General features: G+C 42.5%; 1 protein-coding gene across 1 annotated transcript in view; it reads left to right on the plus strand.

Moving 5' to 3' along the window:
• CCDC83 (coiled-coil domain containing 83) overlaps positions 1-586 on the plus strand; it is a 16404-nt gene extending 15818 nt beyond the window's left edge. Inside the window, exon 10 of the mRNA XM_009881204.1 lies at positions 401-586. Coding sequence (XP_009879506.1) covers positions 401-586 — 186 coding nt within the window. The remainder of the gene's footprint in view (positions 1-400) is intronic.
• Positions 587-871: the final 285 nt, after the last annotated feature.

The raw sequence follows: 871 nt of genomic DNA on the forward strand, positions 1-871 counted from the left end.
TCAACCGAATTGACTCAGAGGTTTGGAGAAGACCAGAGCCAGCACAGACGTGGTGGAAGCACATGGCTGGGCTTGGACCTCTCTCTTGGCAGTAGTGAGCTGTTGGATTAGTTTAAGTCTTCTAACAGAACTGAACTTGGGAGCAGAATTTGGTTTGCAGAGAAAACGTTACTGGTGAAAACACACAAGAATAGAAGAGGGCAGCAGGGCTGCAGCCTCCTAAGATGAACTGGCGTGTAAACCAAGCCTGTTAACACTGACATTACCAAACGTAGCAACCTCAGGGCAGCATCTTCACAGTTGCTTTTAAAAGGAAAGTTGCTGGGTTGGTTTTTTTTTTTTTTGAAGAACGGCTGCTTTTCGATGTAATTGCAGAAGAATACTATTTTTTCTTCTTAAGGAATACTTAAAACTGGGTCCTCTGGAGACAAAGCTAATGTGTGTGGTTGGAAGAGCCATGCCCATTCATAAAGAACCAGAAGAAATGCCAAGCAGGAGCCACACGGAAGATGGCATTATTGGTAAATCAGATGGGCACATCACAGCTCAGATGATCAAGGCCTTATCTAAAGAAAAGGTTGGTTAAAAATAGACAAGCTGTGCTGTTAACACAGAAGTGTAACATTCTCAGTTCATTAAATATTTGCTCTGTTCTTCAAGAAGTGTGGGGCACTGGGCTTTGTGGAGACTATTTTTGAGTGCCTGGATCATGATTTACACATGGAAGTTTAATGAGAGGTATGTCATGGGCAGACGGCTAATTGAAATGTTGCTTTCCTTACCGCTGTGAAAATGCTTGTGCACTTTTTGGGCTTCTCAGTCCACATAGCTGCACATGTATCTAATAAAGGATCTGAGTTAATATTTTGGT

The sequence above is a fragment of the Charadrius vociferus genome, unplaced genomic scaffold (genome assembly GCF_000708025.1).
Source record: "Charadrius vociferus isolate BGI_N301 unplaced genomic scaffold, ASM70802v2 scaffold1, whole genome shotgun sequence".
In the NCBI taxonomy this organism is placed as follows: domain Eukaryota; kingdom Metazoa; phylum Chordata; class Aves; order Charadriiformes; family Charadriidae; genus Charadrius; species Charadrius vociferus.